This window comes from Aulonocara sp. 'chitande type north' Nkhata Bay, linkage group LG8 (genome assembly GCF_057382095.1).
Source record: "Aulonocara sp. 'chitande type north' Nkhata Bay isolate Kocher_YH1m ecotype deep benthic linkage group LG8, A_spYH_male_GT1.1, whole genome shotgun sequence".
NCBI lineage: Eukaryota > Metazoa > Chordata > Actinopteri > Cichliformes > Cichlidae > Aulonocara > Aulonocara sp. 'chitande type north' Nkhata Bay.
Window position 1 is genome coordinate 17,538,355 of NC_141351.1, and position 19,422 is coordinate 17,557,776.

General features: G+C 39.6%; 1 protein-coding gene across 1 annotated transcript in view; it reads left to right on the plus strand.

Moving 5' to 3' along the window:
- Positions 1–19,422, plus strand: part of LOC147323549 (proteasome activator complex subunit 4B-like) — a 45,914-nt gene that overhangs the window by 994 nt on the left and 25,498 nt on the right. Inside the window, exons 2-19 of the mRNA XM_086303962.1 lie at positions 138–278; positions 2,470–2,586; positions 5,182–5,226; positions 5,422–5,571; positions 6,222–6,285; positions 6,825–6,899; positions 7,020–7,142; positions 7,239–7,331; positions 7,544–7,722; positions 9,298–9,384; positions 10,273–10,459; positions 10,846–10,935; positions 12,951–13,015; positions 13,197–13,347; positions 15,010–15,108; positions 15,413–15,482; positions 17,395–17,462; positions 17,969–18,172. Of these exons, the coding sequence (XP_086160088.1) occupies positions 138–278; positions 2,470–2,586; positions 5,182–5,226; positions 5,422–5,571; positions 6,222–6,285; positions 6,825–6,899; positions 7,020–7,142; positions 7,239–7,331; positions 7,544–7,722; positions 9,298–9,384; positions 10,273–10,459; positions 10,846–10,935; positions 12,951–13,015; positions 13,197–13,347; positions 15,010–15,108; positions 15,413–15,482; positions 17,395–17,462; positions 17,969–18,172 (2,008 nt within the window). The remainder of the gene's footprint in view (positions 1–137; positions 279–2,469; positions 2,587–5,181; positions 5,227–5,421; positions 5,572–6,221; positions 6,286–6,824; positions 6,900–7,019; positions 7,143–7,238; positions 7,332–7,543; positions 7,723–9,297; positions 9,385–10,272; positions 10,460–10,845; positions 10,936–12,950; positions 13,016–13,196; positions 13,348–15,009; positions 15,109–15,412; positions 15,483–17,394; positions 17,463–17,968; positions 18,173–19,422) is intronic.

Below are 19,422 nucleotides of genomic sequence, written 5' to 3' on the forward strand. Positions count from 1 at the left end.
GTTCAATAGATTAGGTTTAGTGTTGAGACAGTCGTACACTGTAGCTGTGTAAGCCTATTCACTGTTTCAGAATATAGGTTAAGTGTAGGAAGTAGGAAGTGATCACCTGTTCGCTCAGTGTCCTCTCTCACCCTTAGGTTTCTGAAGCTGTACGGCCGCAGGTTCAGTAAAGATGACCACATCCTCTTCATCAAGCTGCTGTATGAGTTGGTCACGCTCCCAAACCTGGAGCCACACATGATGCAGAGCTATGCCAGGCTGCTCATTCAGCTTCTCAAGTGGGTGTGAATGCAAATGTACACGAATTTAAACAGGGATGTTGGGGTGAGGGGGTCATGGTAAATCATAAAATCCTCTCAGAAAAAATACCAAACAGAACGAGCTGGATATTGGTTCGAAATTAAACGAGTTATGATAAATTTAACTGTCGACAGACCTTTTGCCTTCATGAACACGTATTAGGAGGGAACTCATGTGTGATGGCAATTACAAATTGCATCTCAGAAAAAAGATCATTTTTCAAAACTTAAAAATTAGTTATTTATTATTTAATTCATTTATATTTAACACTTTCTTGGAAAAACCTAAAGCCTGAATTATCCATGATGCAATGCATGGGAAGACGAATTTCAGGGCCTAGATGGAAAGAAGAATAGACGCAATGCTGCACAGTAAAATAAGTGATAAATAAAATAATAAATAAACCAGAAATACATATATAAGTATTGTACAGCATTTTTATGGCGATGAAAGCCACCATCACGCTGAGGAGAAAGCTTAACTCCTCTGCATGATCCTCTCTTTTCCTTCCTTTTAGTAAAATGAGAACAGAAAGCCATACGATTGGGTAAACATCAATGCACCATAAGTGGCGTGACATGTTAAAGTGAAATTTTGCACTTACTTGTATGCTATTTGTAACACAGTCATTTGATGAGTCAAATCATTTGCAGACCCGGGGGGAATCAAACCAAATCATTTTCAAAAATGCTGCATCTGTGTCTGAGCCTGAACCCGAATCACAAATCATTTATTTAAAAAAATAAATAATAATAAATAAGCTCAAAAATTTCACCCATTGGGTATAAAATCACACATTTAAACTGAAAATATAGAAGTTAAATCTGCCCTTTGTCAACAAATGGTATGAAACAAAACAAAGGATCTCTGCAAAATATCTCCTATGCTCTTATGTGTTTCCCAGATGCCAATAAATGCCAGATCATCCTCTGAAATGTCAAGTGGAAGTTTAAAGTAGCGTAAAATATTGATACTTGGTTGGTATATTGTGTTAATATCTTACAACCATAGAGCAGAAGTTTAAATTTCCTTACACGCACAAATGCACTCAAAGACACTCTGAAAGTAAGTACAAGGGACAATAAAGCATGCTGGCTTAACATTTATTACTCTTTAAGCGATGCTTTTGTCTCTCAGATCAAATTTGTCACTTCTCCAGCGACAGTAGGGTTTTCTCCAAGACGGTCACATTAATCACTTCCCATTTGTCACCAGTTGTTTTCAGGATTTTCACATCCATCACAAAACAACCTCTTAATGTAGACGTCATTTGTCTGAGTGTTTTCCATTAGATGAAAAGAGAAAGATCTGGGCTAAGCGTATATGAAGTGCCAGGTTTCAAAGCTGAGAGATGAGCATCAGGTCTCAAAAGGCTGCTTTTTTTTCTCATCTTTTGGATTTCGCCGTCATTTTCTCTTCTTTCCTTCATTTTTCACATCTCCCAACTGAGAGTTTGTTCCATCGTTGTTAGATGAATAAGTGGGGAGGATTTAGAGGTTGTGGAAATCATGCATATTCTCAACTGCACAGACTCTCAACCTATTTCTGAGGTTCAATCCCTTAAAAACTGTGATTTTACAAAGAGCAAAGTAATACAAAAGCACAAAGAGAGCAAAGTGGAAGTTCTCAGGAGGATTAAAAAAACTGCTCCTTTTTAAGCTTAGAGTTCTCGTAAGGGGCACACCATTACTGTGCAATCTAAAAGCTTAACAAGGTGTTTAAAAGAAAACAACAAAAAGTAAAGTCAATGCATGGTTAGCCTGCAGAAACCCAATTATGCCCACTGCTAGATCTTAAACATGTCTATTTTTTTTTTTCACAGTGGAGTGTTATGAATGTTGGATCATGACTATTTTATACCAAGTGAATCTACGTCTGCAAATTACTAATGCCTGCTGCTGTCAGTCCACTTATGCATTATTGAATACAAAGAATCACAGCGTTGTGTTTGCATACATGCCAATAAGATGGCAGTCATCATGCTGAGTGCAGCCTGTGAGGCAGTGACTCATTTTCTCCACGATTACAGACTCTTTCAGACGCCCTGTGGTCTTTCACTTCAATATGACATTATTATTAGAGGCTTAAATATCTAATAACCTACCAGGACCCTTGTAAAAGCATTATAAATAGGCCAGACAGCTGATAACGGACTTCTTTTTCAAACAGGAAGAAAGAACTTCTATCACGGGATGACCTCCAGCTGCCGTGGCGGCCGCTCTATGATCTCTACGAGAGGGTTTTCTACTCTAAAACCGAGCACCTTGGGCTCATCTGGTTCCCTAAGTATGAAGCTTTATATTTAATTGTAGCTGTTGTGACATATGGTAAAGTGCAGTATCAAGATATGTGTTTTGAATTAAAGAAGAATGCGTACACAGTAGGAAACCTGCTTTCTTTCCTGCCAAAAATGACATGAGAAGATTGATGCTACTTTCATGTCTGTGTGTTAAATATGAAGCTACTTACAACAGTAAACACAAAACCAGCAAACCGGCAAACTCAAAGGCTCAGTTTCTGAGACATGGATTATGCCTAATCCTAGAATAAATCCTTTTTTTCAAATGAGATCTTCATTGTATTTCTCCTTTAGTCTAGGACTAGGCCTAATCCATGACTGGGAAAAAGGGTGAGGGAGTAGAAACAATGAGAAACAGCTTGCTGGGCTCTCTGAACCGAAGGTATCAAACTCATTTTAGGCAACTGGCTTCTTCCAGCCCAAGATTATCCCACATTGGCCAGGCTCCTAAAACCTTTTCATAATCACCTATTAAAAAATATTTTTTCTCTTTCTAAAGAACTGCAAGTACACACTGAACAGTTTGTTGTAGTTACAAACAAAGACTACTGTAAGTTAAACCACTTGATTTAACCAGTGTAGTGTTGTAGGCAATGTGTAATTATTTATTTTTTTGGTAGTAAGCCTACAAAAGTCAACACACTTCGACCCTCCAGCTTTGACATTAACACTCCAGAGAACTATTCTCAAGATAAACATCCATACAGTGACAATCCTAAAATGATGTCTTCCATCTCTGTACTTTTTACACTCTGCAAAGTCATCCAGTGGGCCAGATTAGACTCTTTGTGGTTTCTGGCCTACAGGTATATATTCTACATTAATAGACTACACTGATCATAACTACAGTACCTACCAGCATCACAGTTGTTTTACTGAGGTATTGTGCTGGACCAGTAACATCCTTGTGTAGTTGACATGAAGAAATTTTTCCTAAAGAACATAGACTGTAGCCACGGCTTTTCACTCCATTTGCACCAGTTACTAACCGGCCACTTTGATAGATACACATCTTCAACTGCTCTTTAACACCAATTATCTAATCAGGTAATCCAATGGCAGCAGCTCGATCTATTTAGGCATGTAGATATGACCAATACAGTCTGCTGAGGTTCAAACCAGAATGGGGAAGAAAGGTGATAAAAGTGACTTAGAAACTGGCATGGTTGGTGTTGCCAGATGGCCTGGTCTAAGTATTTCAGAAACTGCTGATCTACTGGGATTCTCCCACAAAATCATCTCTGAGGTTTCCAGAGAACGGTCTGAAAAAGAGAAAAAAGACAGTGAATGGCAATTCTCTGGTTGAAAATGCATTATTGGTACCAGAGGGCAGAGGAGAATGGCTCCAAAAGCAACTCAAATTTACTCATCGCAAAGAAAGTACTGTATGCACAAGAGAATCTCAGAAGGCACACTGCATCAAACCGAAGCTGTAGCAACAGAAGACCACACCCAATGCCACTCCTCTCAGCTCAGAACAGGAAAACTGAGGCTACATTTGCACAGGCTCACCAAAATTGGACAAGAGAAGATTGGGAAAACGTTGCCTAATCTGACGAGTAGCAGTTTCTGATGCAACATTCAGGTGGCATAAAAGCATGAATGCATGGATCCATTCTGCCCTGTGTCATATAGAGGGCAGAATGGTGATATAATGCTGTGGAGGATGTTTTCTTGGCACACTTTGGGCCCCTTAGTACCAACTGGGGATCGATGAGACACCACAGCCTGTTTGAGTATTGTTGCTGACCATGTTCTTCCCTTTGTGACCATAGTGTAGCCCATCTTGGCTGCTTCCAGCAGGACAACATGCCATACCACAAAGCTCAAATCCTCTTAAACTGGCTTCTTGAACGTGACAGTGAGATCATTGTACTCAAATGCCCTCCACAGTCCCTGAACTCAATCCAATAGAGCACCTTTGGGATGTGGAGCAAGAGATTCACATCACGGATGTGCAGTCGACAAATCCGCAGCGGCTGTGTGATTCTATCATGTTAATATGGACCAAAATCTCTGAAGAATGTTTCCAGCACCTTGTTAAATCTTTACCACAAAGAATTAAGTGTCTCAGGAGTGGATATTGCATTCCATTAAAAAGCAGTATCACTCCTTATAATTCACCCAGTGGCCGCACTGGAAACTTACAGCTGTGTGAATCTGTGTAATCACCATCAAAGGTCTTCCTGCTTTACTGTTTTAAATATTTTAGATTTAGATTTGGGTTCTGTTTTAATGCTTTGAAAAAGTACTGACTTGTAATCAGACCGCACTATGACCACACCCATCACCAAAGCGAGGCTTTGTTCGGATGTTATGTACATACCTGTTATGTTTTGTTACCGTGTATTGCTTGGTTGCGATGCTGTTGTGTGTGTGACATAATCTGTTGCCAGACACACACAGTCACACACAAACTCATAAAGAGAAAACAATACCAGCCTTGCAGTCACAGCTGGTACAAATCTGAGTTGTGGTCTGAATGTTGAAGGTTTGTTTATTCCTGATGAGGACATGTGAATCTCACAGCATAGCTGAGACACACGCACACACTCACACCTCCTCTCTGTGCTTATTTGCAGCTCCGTGGACCACATTTTGAAAGCTTTGATCAAAAGCTGCAGACTGTAAGTCTCATCCTCTGTGATCATATAATTTGGGCAGCAGATAATGTGCTGCTTTGATCTTCAGTTGAGCTATGTACTGTAGATCATTGTGTCTATTTGCACCTTTAGCCATCTTTGCTTGTCTGCATCTATTGGTGCTCACGTCTATCTTTGTTATATGTGTGTTTCTGCGTATCTTTTAATGATTTTTCTTAGGTATTTCCCTGCATCATCCACCAAAGAGATGCTGGATGAGTGGCGCCCCCTGCTGTGTGTGTTTGATGTGGTTATGCAGAAGGCCATCAGCAACATGGAGCTGTTCCTGCCTACCATCATGCCCCCGGAGGGACACAGCCAGGGCTTCCAGTAAGTGGGCCAACTTGAATGGCTCTGGTTTGAAACAGTGTTATCCTCCAAGTACAGCTTGTCAGAGCCAGAGCTGACACAAAGGGTACACAAAGAGGTACAATATGTTTAACTTGTTAGTAAATCTCAGCATTTAAGGGATTTGGCTTTTTCTTGTAATGTTCAAAATGCATAGCCACATTTTCAGGCTCTGTAAGCATTTACACCTTTGCTCCTGGGAGCTTTAATGAATAGCGTTCCTCTTGCATCAGCAGTGCTTCCTTGCTCTCTTTGTTTTGCTAATATTTTGCTTTTTTTGGAAAATCTTTGCCCCTCTTTCTCTGCACTCTTCATGGCCATGTTCCAGCTACCAAGCCTCTTCAAAGCCTTCAGTGCATTCTTTAGTTCATTCACTCCTTTGCAAACTATTTGTCTGGATTTATTCTTGGATTCATAAGTACTTTCTGCACAGTTTCCACAATACATCATCTTTAATACTCTATTTTTCCACTTCAGTTTTTTTTTTTCCTTTCTCATCCAGAATATACAGGGGAGGGAATGAGATCATATTTTGGGGAACTTGAGATTGATGAGGGGGATAAAGCCTCAGGTGTGTGTGTCATTGGGTGTGAATGTAATGGTCTGTTTTCTGCATGTGTGTGTGTTTTCAGGTTGTGGTTTGATGAATTAATGCATCTTTGGATGTCATTGCAAAATCAGCCAAGCTGGGAAGGGGTAAGACACAAACACACACACACACACACACGTGCGTTCAATACTTCAGGCACTTTTTGCTCTTTCTGAAATCATTTGACACTTAGTTTTAAAAACTGTTCACTGGCTTGAAAGTGGAATTCTTTAAGCCACAGTGAAGTCAAAATTAATGAAAATTCCACCTCTCAAAATTCTTCTTAAATCTGTCACACCAAGCAGCAGATTTTTTAAAAAGTTTTAATTTATTGTGTGATGGATCATGCAGCTTTCCATTTTTCTAAAAGTGCAGAGTAATTCCAAATGACACAGATTTCTACATTTCCCGATGGCAATGATTGAAATGTTGTTAAAGGATTGTCAGTTTCCACTCAGCGCAGATAAGATTTTCCACTTTGGTTTCCATTCAGCCTCATGGGCCACAGTGGCCTGGCTTTGCACATTTCCTCCTCTCTTCTTCAGCATCTCGTCTCCTTTTTTCCCATTTTTTTTGGATGACACACTTCACTTGTGGAAACATCCTTTGTCCTCACAGTGAATGTTTGCCTAATGTTCTCTTACAGCACTTAGTGAACCTGTTTGCTCGCCTTGCCAATGATAACATAGGCTACGTGGACTGGACCCCTTATATTCCCACAGTGAGTCATTAGCAGAATTATGTTTGTATACAAGTGTTCCCGTAAATGTGGTTTACTGGGAACTCATGGGCTGTGTGAGAGCAGTGGAACTATTGTTTGTATATGTGCATGTCTGGATAGATCTTCACCAGGATCCTACGAAGTCTGAACCTTCCAGTTGGGGTCAGTCAGATGGTGTCACCTCGGTATCTTACCAACTCCTATGACATTGGATACATAGTGTTGTGGGTGACAGCACTTCTGGTACGCAGTCTTTAGATTTTTCTGGCGAAATGTGTAAGAAAAAACATTTACATTTCATTGCAACTGATTACTTTGCTCTTTTATATACCCCTGCAGGGTGGACCAGGAAACCCTGCACAGAAAGAGCTGACCTGCCTCTTCAACAGCATCGCGTCCTTCTACCATCCATCCAATCACGGTCGCTGGCAGGTAAGCCTCTTACTCTCACTCGCATGCAAACATGCACACACTATGTGAAACTCCATCTTCGGTTCCTCATTTGATTTATCGCCTGTCATTCGGGACTTGGCTGGCTCTCTTTACACAGCAGATTAATAACAGAAGGAAATCTCAGATCTGCTCACAGCAGACTGTGAATGTGGCTCTGGGTGATAATTCTTATGTCTAATGTGTGTCTGCAGTCTCGACTGATGAGGCTGCTTCAGCGTCTTCCAGCGAGCGTTGTGCGCCGTGTGCACCGGGAACGTCACGCTTCCCCTTGCTGGATCACACTGGTCCCTGAGCATCAACAGTTAACAGATGCGGATCTGCAGGAGTTCACCCGCAGCCTCACTGGAGCCTCCCTTCTGGCTATGTTCAGGTACTGCACTCTGATGGCTGTTAGCCCAAATGAAGGCTTTAAATAGGAGCTATTATTATCACTAGCGTTGTTTTATCAACTATTCAAAATGACCCCTATTTTCTTATACTGGAGCTTGGTTCTGCCCCTCAGTTCATCTACTGTCTGAAACAAGCTGTTTTGGCTTAAATGCCTTCTTCTGATTGGCTGCCCCTTACAACCAAAAGAACAGCAAGTAGGTGGGGCTTCAAAGAGAGACAAGAACTGAAAAAAGCTGTATCAAAGTGGATGTTTAGAGTAGGATGAAGTCCAAGCCACTGGCTCCCAGGGACTACATGTGCTTACCTCAGTTTTTGAAACTTTGACTATGTTAAATAGGAACATCTGTAATGATGTAGAAATGACAAAAAAAAAGGAAAAGCGTAATGGGTCCACTTTAAACTGCTTTTCTACACAGTTCACTTGTGATACATACATATGTGCATGCATAGGGCTACAGTACAGATGTAAATACAGGCATACTCATACACACACTCACATGCTGTTCCTAATTTTGACTTGACTTGATAAGCTTATATAGTGACTTCTCCATAAATCTGGACATTTTTCTCTTAACAGCTGGATCACTACACTAACAAAATATTAACTCCCCACCATTAAGCAAGCGAGAAAATAATCAAGCTGTGCTAATTGCTATGAACATGAAACACAGCAAAACAACACGAGCGGCTTTTAAAGCCAAGCGTACGAAAAAAGCACCAAACAAATAGTACAGCAGGAAATTATGAGCAAAAAAAGTCAAAACAGCGGAAACAAACAAATGAGCATTAATGAAAAGCCCCCCCACAAAGAATAAATAGTGATTATATTAGATGTTAGGTAGAGCCACTCTGTAAAAATAGTTTGTAACATGACATTTAAAACAAAGACTATGCAAGCGACCCTGTGTGGGAAGTCCGATAGAAATGATATCCACTCGTGCAGAAATAGTTACCATAGGTGTCATTGTGGGTGTTGGTGTGAGCAGTCTGTTGCATAGTTTGAGCCAATTAATGGTCTTGCTCACCGGAGTTTAATGACGAGAATTTCTCCCGACTTTCTTTTATTTTTTGAGCCAAAATTCAGGTTCACAAATAGATTTGGTTCCATCTTCCAACTATCCTTTTTATCTCGATGATAACACTGCTGCTGTTTCGAGTATCACAGCTACCAAAAGTGTCCAGCTAATATGAAGATCGGCAGGTCAGCCTTTGGATCCCTAAAACCTCCAAACAGCAAGGTTAAAACTGGCTTAAGACAAAAGGTGTTACATATACATGAGTCATATTGTGTTTGCTTTGGTGTCTCAAGTCATCATATCAATGTTCCCTGGGTTGTAACTATGTAAACAGCCAACAAACACACCATCTGAATAATTGCCTGCCAGTTATCTAACTGCTGTGTCTCGCTAATGAGTTCAGTCGCTTCGCCTCCTCGGCCTCTGCCTAATCTGGACAAAGACAGGTCATCTGTGATTAGTGTCTACGTGTGTCGTTGTTGTTGTCGCTGCATTGCATGTGCACGACTGTTCATCTGCCCTCTCCTGGTGATTTGCAGTAAAACTGACAGTACAGATGCAGCGTACGCTCTTCAGAACCTGGCTCTCCTCACACCAGAGCTTGTCATACCACCTGTTCTTGAGAAGTAAGTATATGGATATCAGCCATCAAGCCTTTTGATGTACTGTCAAAAACATGCTGGTGTAACATCATTAATATTAATGATTTTTTTTGCTGCTTTTTATCATTCTTTGCCTTACTTTGAAGTGCTGTCTAAGTTTTAGTGAATATAAAAAGAAAGCATAATGTTGGAAAAACAGTTATTTACATAGGAAACTGTTTGCAGTTATATTTGTTTTGATTTGGGAAATTAAGCAGTATTAGTTACAAGTACTGCTTGCTTGATGTATGCCTTTGGATGGACAGTTTCAAAGTGTTTGCCTTGATAATGTACAAAATCTTAAATCTGGATCATTATTCAATATTTAGATAGAAGTATCTTTTTCTGGGATTTCCAAATTGATGTGCGCATTGGTGTTGAGCAGTCATTCTTTAGGCCTTCTGAAGGTCTTTCAAACTTGCTTTTTCACCCCTTTTTCAGTCCAGTTCTTTTACCTATTGTAACCATTTTTCAGTGGAATATTTTGTTTTTTAAAATTTTTTCAAATTTCTTTGTTTGATTCTTCAAAACATGATAAAAAGTAATAACAGAAATAATTTTGCACCAAAAATGTATTTGCAAAGTGCTGGTAGATGAATACGGCATATCCTAGTGTGGTGTGAAATAATGGGAAAAAATCCAGCAGCGGAGCTGATCCATTGATTAATGGTCTCAATGGAAGGGTGGAGATATATCTATCTCATATTTCATATTTTTTCTACTGATGTCCATTAACATGCACTGTCGCTTTACACAAAAATCAAAATTAATAATAATTAATGTACACTTTTATTTAGAAAATCAGCATGCACTGTCCCTTTTATCCAAACTGTTTTTGTCTTATTTATCATCCTTGTGTCTCACGTACAACAGAACCTATGCAGCAATGGAGACCCTGACTGAGCCGCACACCCTCACTGCCACCCTCAGCTGCATGATTGGGATGGCTCGCAGTCTTGTTTCCCCTAACAACCATTACCCAGAAGGCCGTGTGCACGTGCTCCCACTGCTTATGGGCTCTCTGCCAGGGGTGGACCCCAATGACTTTAGCAAGTGTATGGTGAGTAATTGATGCGTTGATGAGGAATAAAGAAGAATTGTTAGACAAGTAGACAATGCAGCTCTCACTGATTAAATTCCCATTTTTTGTTACATATTCAGGTCTTTCCAATTAATAATTCCTGAAAGTGGAATGAATAGCTCGGTTTGAAGAACTTTGCAATTAATGCGGTTCAGTCTTCAGTTTCTGCTTGAATTGTAAAATGGATTGGTTCCCTCTTCTAGTGTGCTCATTTTCTTCAGACTATATTAATCCATCACACCAGAATAAATTAGTGCGTTTGAAAAAGTTATTGCAGCGACATCTGGTGAGGTATTTAACATGCAGCGTGATCATGTCAGATGATGTAAATTGATAAGTTGCACCTGCTGTGTCTCTCTGTCCAGATAACGTTCCAGTTCATCACCACCTTCACCACTCTGGTGCCTTTAGTGGATTGTTCGTCTGCTCCCTCCCAGCGCAATGATCTCACAGAGGTATGCACATGATACATATTAACAAAGATTAACTAAACATAATGGAGAGTCTAAAATCACATATTGATGAGCCAAAAGTTTTTGTAACTCGGGGCTATCTTGTGCTTTTGGCATTTACTCTTAAAACTCTGGGATAAATTGGCATCCACTACAGCACTTAAACCGCCTACAATTAGAAGTTAAACCTTTGGGATTTTAACAAAATGAGACAACAATTATTTGGTAAGAGAAGAAGTAAAAGAAGAAGAAAAAACTTTCCCTTTCTACACCGAATTACAATATTTGGAGGATCCATATGACATATGTTTGTCGGTATGTTTCTGTTGTTTTTTTCTGTTGCAACATTGTAGCTTGATTTTGTCCAAAAGCAAAAATAGTCTACTGTTATTTTGCAAATACCTAAACCATGGGTTTGAGTATTATGTCCATGCCGTGATATTAAACATTCCATTACACTACTTAGCATAAAATTAGAAATACTGAATAAGTCAAGAGATACTCCCCAAACTCATCTTTAGGTACACCTCACTACTAACTGGAAATTGAGACTCATCAGTCCAATTTTAGTGACCCTATTCCTGGTTGTATCCTCGCTTGAAAGTTCACAAATGACCTGAGTAGGACCTACTCTTCTGGTCTTCTGCTGCTGCAACTCATTTACTTCCCAGTTCGACATGCATTCAGAGATGCTTTTTTGAATATCTTGGCTGTAAGAACAGTCTTTAAAGTTACTTTTCCCTTCCTGTCTGCTCAAAATAGTGTGGCTATTTTCCTCGGACCTCTGGTATCAATAAGGTATTTTCACCCAGAGAACTGATGATCACTGGATATTTTATCTTTTTTGGACCATTTTCTCTAAACCCTTGCTTGGGAAAATCCCAGTAGAGCAGCAATTTCTCAAAATACTCAGAGCAGTCTGTCTTGCACCAACAGCCATGTCACCTTTCTTCCCCATTCTGATGCTCAGCTTGAACTTCCGCCGGTCATGTTGGTCATATCTACAAGCCTAAATATACTGAGTTGTAGCCATGTGATTGGCTAATAACTAGATAACTGCATTAAGGAGCAAATTAACTGGTGAGCTGTGAGTTTGCACCATTATTAGACTGGTTTACTGCAGTGCACTAAGCAGTCAGCCCATTGTTTAAATTGCGTATTAGCCAGAGCATACGTTTGGATGCTTCACCATCATTGCACGGCAATTATGAAATAAATGTTTATTAATAAAGTCATAATTAATAGCTGCTTAATGCCAGAAGGTGACACTGATACTATAAAAGTGACGTATACTCTTCTTGTGCTACTCATAATAACTGAAGAAAAAGAAACACTCACTTTATTTACACTATTTACAGTCCCTTTTCCTTTTTACATCTATTGTACAGTGGGTGTCAGCCTGTGTTATAAGACACAATATTGCCACCTACATACAATACTGAGGCGTCAATTAGTTACTAGCGCTGGATATTTTACAAAACTGTAGCATCGTATTAATATAACATTAATATAACAAATAACATCATTTTAATTGAGCGAATAATAACTATTATTATGATTAGCATTGTAATATCCCTCATTTGAATAATAGTAACCTTAAATGCTTAATTTACATTTGTTGAAATATACTTATTTGCTACCTCAATGACAGTTTGATGAAAGCACTAAAATAATTTTCATATTTCATAGACCAAATGTACAAATGGTTGCATGGCATAAAACTGCCAATAGGGGAAATCACTTGCTAGGTCAACAGCAGCAACAAAATCTGCCTGCCAGAACCTTTAAAGGTCACTAATTGCAATATAGCGTGATGTTTTTAAACTTTACAGAAATCAAAGCGTAAAAACTGAGATGTGGATTTTCCTGGTAGCCAGCTGCTTAGTTAACCCTCCTCTTTCTGTGTCAGAGTTACACTTCAAAAGCTTTCTTCCGAGACAAGCACACATACAAAGAAATAAAATAACGCACTGTAGTATTCTACAAATACTAATCATCTCTTCCTTTCTTCCTCACAGATTGAAAAGGATCTGTGTTTCGCTTCGGCTGAGTTTGAAGACTTTGTTCTGCAGTTCCTGGACAGGTAGAGATACATTAACAAGTCTGTCATTTAGTAAAGCTTTGTTGTCAGTGTCTGAATGCGAATGCGTCTCTCTGTTTGAAATGCACCAGTTTGTTTTTTTTCTCCATGGCGCTGTTGACATTTTCATTACTGCGGAGTGTTTTAAGTGTGTGCTTGTGTATTTGTGTGTGTCTTTGTGCAGGTGCTTTGCTCTGATAGACAGCAGTACCCTGGAACAGACACGAGATGAGATGGAGACGGATACTCAGACTCATTTGGAAAGCCTGGTGGAGTTGGGCCTTTCCTCCACTGTGAGCACAATCTTAACACAGTGCTCGCTGGAAATATACAAGGTAGTGCATTAATACGCACCAACACTTTCAAAGCTTTCACTCTCTCTTTAATTAAGTTTATTAATTCAGTCCCCGCAGTACTCTGACCTTACCCAAACAATTCTTTATCACCTCCTAATTTAGACTGCTGACCTTAACATGGCACATATTTCCATAGCTATGCAAATGATATCCAGCTATATTTAGCAATGAAGCCACATCACACAGTTCAGCCAGTGAAAATTTAGTGGCTTGGCTTGTAATTTTCTGCTTCGAAATTCAGAGAAAACAGAACTTATTGTATTTGGCCCTAAAACCAGATTTACTCAGGGTGACATTACCTTGGCCTCCTCTACTGCTATGCAAAAGCTTGGAGTCATTTTTTAACTAGCATACATGGTTCGCAAAAAAAAATAGGCTTTTGAGTGCCTTCTCTTATCTGTGCATTGTTGTCAGAGATTGACGCATACAGTCTCTAAGTGCTGCTGGAAAACTAGTCCATGTATCTAATACATCAAGGCTTGACTATTATAATTCCTTATTATCAGGCTTTTCTAAAAGCTTTTTGAAAAGCCTCCCACTGATACAAAATGTAACAACGCAGCATGGAGAGTACTGACAGACAATGGAAAGAGATGATCCTATTTCTTCAATATCAGCTTCTTTTCACTGATTTCCCATCTCAGGACGTCAAATGATGCCATTTTCAGATGCCACCTGCGTCTCACCATTACGCACAAGGTGACTTTTGGCATCGGTGCCTTGATGCATTGCCCCCGAGAGACGTTAACAGTCCTTTCTCAGAGACCTCAAAAGAGGGACGGCGGTGGGGCATAAGCCACAGGTTTATTAGCCAGGAGACCATTGTCTGCAGCTTGTTTGCACCTTTGTGTCACTTTAATTCCACTTGTTTCCACTTGCTTTTAACTTTCACTCACTGGTGAGGTTTAGATAACACTTCCTCACTACAGCAAACCTACCCACTGAAAAACATGAGTAACAGCCTCCATCTCTCTAATGCCATAACCTTGTGTCACCACAAGGACACCTTGTGTGTAACTGAGACACACCACCACAACTCCACTGAGAATGAGAGCAGGTTGAAAATCCAGGATTTAGTTTATATCCTTCCCCTCACATACAAAACCCACAGAGTGACCAAGCTCTGCTGTACTTAAAAGACCTCATAGTGCCGTGTTATCCCAGTAGAGCATTTCATTGTCAGACTGCAGGCTTACTTGTGATTCCTAGTTTCCAGGTCTCCTCTCTCCCATGGTACCAGATCCTTATTTGGACTGATAAGGTAGACTTTTATACTTAATAGCTAGGGCTTGATCATGTGACCCTGATCCATCCCTTAATTACACTGTAAGTGCAGACAGAGAATTGGATGTCTCAACAATGTTGGCAGAAGGCTGCCGCTCTATGAGCCTGGTTCTGTCAGAGGTCACTTCCTGTTAAAAGGGAGTCTTTTTATCTCACTGTTGCCAAGTGCTTGGTCAAAGGGGATGAATGGAGTTTCTATATTGTTTTAGTCTCTACTTTACCAAATAAAGTGTCTCATTTGATGGTTATTAATTGAGAAATGATATTTATTTCTAATATTTGTCCCTAAATAAATAAATGAAAATAGCATTAATAAAGTACATCACTCGATCTTCTTAAATCCTTCCTCTGCGTTAGGTTGCATTGCAGAAAGTGTTTAACTTTGCCACCTCAAACATCTTCGAGACATGCGTGTCAGGCAGGATGGTGGCTGACATGTGCAGAGCTGCAGCAAAGGTACGTATATGTTTAGCTCTTGTTCTCAATTTCCATTTTATACAATATGTGAAGGTTTTCATTCAAGATAATTAAAGAATGTCAAACAAAGATTTCATGTGCTTAAGATGTTGGAAAATGCAGTTTTTCTCCACTAACATGTTCAATTTAGCTACATGCATATTTACTATGTTATGGCCTCATTTTGATGGTTTACTGTTTGTGATCTTATGCATGTATTTGTGTTTGTGCTTGGGCATCTAAATGTATGTGTGCATATCTATGTGTGTACTTTCTGGATGTGCACATGTGTGTCTGTTTGCAGTGTCATCCTTCCGAGTCTCTCCGACTGTTTGTCCCTCACTGCTGCAGCATCATCTCCCACATTACTGACAGTCAGTATAACTGTGCAACAGTTCAGTGTGTGTGTGTAGTAATGTAACTCTGTTTGCATTAAGGCTGTTCCAATAAGCGTTAAACTAGTTAATTCAGAATTCATTCAGTGATAAATGAAACCTGCAGTTTGCAAAGTAAATAAAAATCTTCATTCTTTAATTTGTAGAACACTGTTAGTTCATTTATGATCTCAAAGCAATTAGGAGGTATTATAAGACACCGTATGAGGTCATAAGAGAATTTAAAGTGAAATTGTAAAAAGCAAGTGTTTTTCTCTAACAGTAGTATTCTTTAGCAACTGGTGGTGTCTAAGTGGGACAAATTTAAGGGAAATTAGAAAGAAATTAGAAACTGCGTGAATTAACTTTGAGACTTGGCTCATGTATGTGTTCAGCCCAGTTGTATGCAAAAGCTTGGGCAGTCCTGGAAAAAATATGTTGGCCAAAATTTCACATAATGAGGTCAGTGTATGTACAAGTAATCCCTGTGAGTCAAAAGCTCAGACTTCAGACTGCTCTAAATGCTTGGTTTCAGACAGTGGATGAACTCAGAGGTGGCGCCAAGGCCCAGCATGAGATAGACAAGGGGGGGAATTTGAACTGCGAATCATGCAAAATCACTTTAGTGGACTCTGGGAAATAAATGAAGATAGAAGTTTGACTTTAAAAGTGCCCGCTTCTTTAAATGCTAGTTGACAGCTTTCATTTCATGAACTTAAAATGAGAAAATGTTAATAGTATGTGTGACATGTGCAGATTGGAGGGAAAGTTTCCTTGTGATATACATCGGAACAGCTGTTTTACTTGAAAGTTTTATTGGTCTTCTGGCTCCTGTCTCCACGTTCATAGTTACCTTAACCTGCAACTTGAAGACATTTCAGTTTGCATATAAAGCTTTACACTCCTTTACAAGGACCAAGTTGCATAATTTTCCATGCCTGTGGGGTGTTACAACATGAGATTGTAGATTTAGTGATGGCAGTAGTCTAATAAATTTGTTAAATAGTGCATACATCGGAGAAGCCAAACAACCACTCTGCAGATGCGTAACATAGGAGCCACTTCAACAATATAAGACTCAGGTGTGCACATTAAAGGAGAAAGGAGACTCTTTCGAGGATGCCAAAGTTCCATTTTATAAGGAGAAGTAGGCAAGCATGTTCCCTGTGAACGACTGTTATTGAATAGAAGTTTGAGACCAGCTATCAGCTTGTCCAGGTGATGAAGCCCTCATTCAAATTCTGATTTGTCTCACCTCAACAACTTGCATGATGGCATGGTGGGGCAGTGCCTCACAAAGGAGCCTTAATGACTCACATGTTGTACCCTGATGACAGGGTGGCTCAGTTGACTATCACCATCACCTCCAAGGGGGCACCAATAATCTGAAGAAGTATATTCATTAACTTAAATTAAATGTAATAAAGTGTAACATAACATTTAAGAGATGGCTTTGACTGGCTATCATTGACAACAAAGTGTGTTATTTACTTGTTTTCACTCACGTGCCCACTTTTGCATAAAACTGGCTTGTGTTTTTTACATTTTGTGTCAAATACGTCAAAATTAGACCAACGCTTTAACAAGACTTGACATACTATGCTAGAGTAAGCAGCACTTTAAGCTGAGTTCTAAATTTTGGACCATAAGATCCTCAAAGTGGTAAAAATAATATTTTTGTCAAGCAGATTAATAAAAAAAAACTATACTAGTGATTATTAATTAACATTAGTTAAGTTAGTTAAAACAGCTTTAGATGCATTTTATACAGGTAAACTAATAGGCTGCCAGCTATGCAGCTCACATGGCCAAACAAGTCAATTTTGATCCCAAAATTCAACAGTAGGAGCTTGATCTGTCTGGGGAGCAGTGAAGTACATAATCCAGCTTGTTTATGTGTGTGTGTCTGTAGATGAGGAGCTGCAGAGTGAAGATGAGCTGGATAAGGAGCTGCTGTGGAATCTCCAGCTGCTCTCTGAGGTGAGAGAAGGACACACACACTCCTAAAAACGTAATGCGTGTGACTGATTATAACAATACAAGGCTTTATTGTGAATCTAGAAATGGCTGTTTGCTTTAAGAGAAGTTAATTTTCCTCACTACTGCTTGAGTGATTTGCACATCGGGGATGCCTCAGTGGAAAACACTGAAAACGTACGAGACCGGCTGGTGTGTTTATCTGTTTTTAAATTTAAAAGGCTATAGTTGTGACATTGTGAGAACCAAAAAAAAAAAGAAAGAAATACAGCCAAAAGACTTTTTTTGCATCATACACCCTGCACAGTCATAAATTGCAAAGAGCTTTATTGGTAACCAGAAAATATTTATACTCTTTCAGGTTTGTTTTATTGCTCCTGAGAGCTTACCGTGAGTGGGAGCGCGCCAGACGCTACGATTTACTGGAGAACCTCAATATTTAAGACACAACTCTCCAGTGAATTGCCTGTGTGTTCATGTACTCCTGTGTGTGTGTGTTCTCTCATTAGGTAACCCGTGTGGATGGCAAACAGATGTTAAAATATCAAGGCGACCTGGAGCGGATCTTGTGTGTGTGTGTGCGTCTGCGCTGCAAACGGGCGTACACACTCGCCTGCAGTCTTCTGGAGCACACACTCCGATCGTTTTCCCTCATCTATCCCACTGAGTACCGCAGCACCTCTGGCAGCTTTGATACTGACCTCCCTATTTGGGTAAACACACACACACACGCACGCACACACACACACAATATGGCACAAAGAGATAGGAAAGAAAACATTATTTAATCCTATAAAGTGATGCTGAAGTTAAAGTCAGCTCCTTGCCTCTAGTTCCACATGTTGTATGGTTATTGTTGAAATAATATAATATTAAATCTGTCGCTGGAAAACTTTGCCACTAGTTGGACTTTTCCAATTCTAACATGACAATCTGAAAGCCTTCATTAAATTTAAAGTAAATACACCGCTGGATTATACTGACTAATGCTGCTCCCTCTTCAGTCAGACAGCTGCTCACAGGTAGACATACGAGTGATGGAGGGGTTGAAACATCAGCCAAAAACCTAAAAAGCCAAAGAAATAGATGGGAAATTTTGCAGCATAAATAGACCACTAAATTGGGAAAGTATGTGATGTGAGGCGTGTATGATGTGAGCAGAGTGAGCCATTTTACCTGCCTATGCAGTTCCTTGACTCTAATTGCTTAGTTTCACCTTATGCCATATTCACTAACACCCGCGCAGGCGAACTGGCTGTTTTCACAGACATTAAAGTATTTAGTGAGTCACAGGAAATGATTAAATCTTCTAGGAAATGTAAAAGGCCGCAAGCTGAACCATTACAGCTGCTCTGTATTGTCCTTTAATTTATAATGCTATCTTACAGGTTTAATTATTGCAATGCAATTTCCTTTTGCATTTATAAAGCCTAGTTCACATTTAAATTAAATGGCTACACTTCTGGGCCATATTCTGGCCAATACTGCCCGTACTCTGGCATGAAAAATAACCACATCTGTGTTGTTCAAGGAAATTAAAAACATAGTTTCCCAAAGCTGGAAGTCACAAAAGCAAGAAATCCAAGGGGATCACGTAATTTTTCTTTCCACAATAACTTCTAATATTTGTTTTTTTGTGCAGTATTGAAACGTTACCTATTTATTTATAAAACAAATCCCTCAATACCAACATTTTGTGATTGAAAAATCCACAGTGGATGAGCCACATACCTCTCACGGATAGATCTATATATTTTTAGAAAGGAATAAACAAAGAAAAAACAGTTCTTCATGAAATAGGAAGCTGTGGTTTTGTAAAGGTCAATGCAATTTTATGCAATTTTTTGCTCAACTCCTCAAATTAAAGCTCAGTGCCACAGTGGATCATGTGCATCCATCTCCCCCTGTCCCTAGCAGCCTCCTCTGTAACACCAACCCTAAATCCATAAATGAACTGTAACTT